The 759-nt window shown below is 66.8% G+C and overlaps 1 protein-coding gene across 1 annotated transcript in view; it reads left to right on the top strand.

Moving 5' to 3' along the window:
• The window catches only part of MNEG_10410 (hypothetical protein), a gene marked incomplete at both ends in the record, with an annotated part of 2,026 nt that extends 1,635 nt beyond the window's left edge, over positions 1-391 (top strand). Inside the window, one exon of the mRNA XM_014041118.1 lies at positions 45-391. Within this exon, the coding sequence (XP_013896572.1) occupies positions 45-391 (347 nt within the window). The remainder of the gene's footprint in view (positions 1-44) is intronic.
• Positions 392-759: the final 368 nt, after the last annotated feature.

Here is a 759-nt window from a genome sequence, read left to right on the forward strand (position 1 = left end):
CCCCGTGGCGGCGCCCGCCAGCGCCGCGGCGGGCGCGGAGGCAGATGGCAACGGGGACCGGGCGCGCGGTGGCAGCGCCGGCGGCGGCGGCGGCGGGAAGCCCGAGCGGAGGACGGCGGCGGCGGCTGGGGCGCCAGAGGGTGCGGAGGAGGCGGGCGGCGGCGGCGACAGCAGCAGCAGCGGCGGCGGCGGCGGCGGCGGACTGCTGGGCCTCGGGTATGGCGGCAGCAGCAGTGACGATGATGACGGGGCCGGCGGCGCCAAGGAGGGGCGCGACGACGCGGGAGGCGGCAACAGCAACAGTAGCAGCAGCAGCAGCAGCAGCAGCGACAGCGAAAGCGAAGGCGGGGGCGGGAAGGGCGGCAAGCGCAAGATAGTGTCATTTTTTTGACCCCGGCACCTGCTGCTCTGCAAAGTGTCAAGAAATCAACTGCCTGGTCTCATCGAATCCAATCTGATCCTCGGCTGCCCTTGCGTCAGGCAATTGTCTGTCGCCTGGGGTAACTATCAGGTCAGTGCCAGTGTTTGTTACCAGGCTGTGGTGATCGTGAGGCGTTGGATAACATAACAATAGGTTGCCGCTGCGCCACACGCCAGAGCAAACAAGATGGTGGCGGGGGAAGGCGAATGGGCCCTTGTCCAAGGCGCCAGCCGCCAAAACCAGCGGCCGGCGGGCGACCGGTGCTGCATTCGACTGTCGCAGCAATTATAAAGAGACGACAAATTTGTGAGAGCAGATCTCTGCACACAGCTGCATGC

The sequence above is a fragment of the Monoraphidium neglectum genome (genome assembly GCF_000611645.1).
Source record: "Monoraphidium neglectum strain SAG 48.87 unplaced genomic scaffold scaffold02303, whole genome shotgun sequence".
Classification (NCBI taxonomy): Eukaryota; Viridiplantae; Chlorophyta; class Chlorophyceae; order Sphaeropleales; family Selenastraceae; genus Monoraphidium; species Monoraphidium neglectum.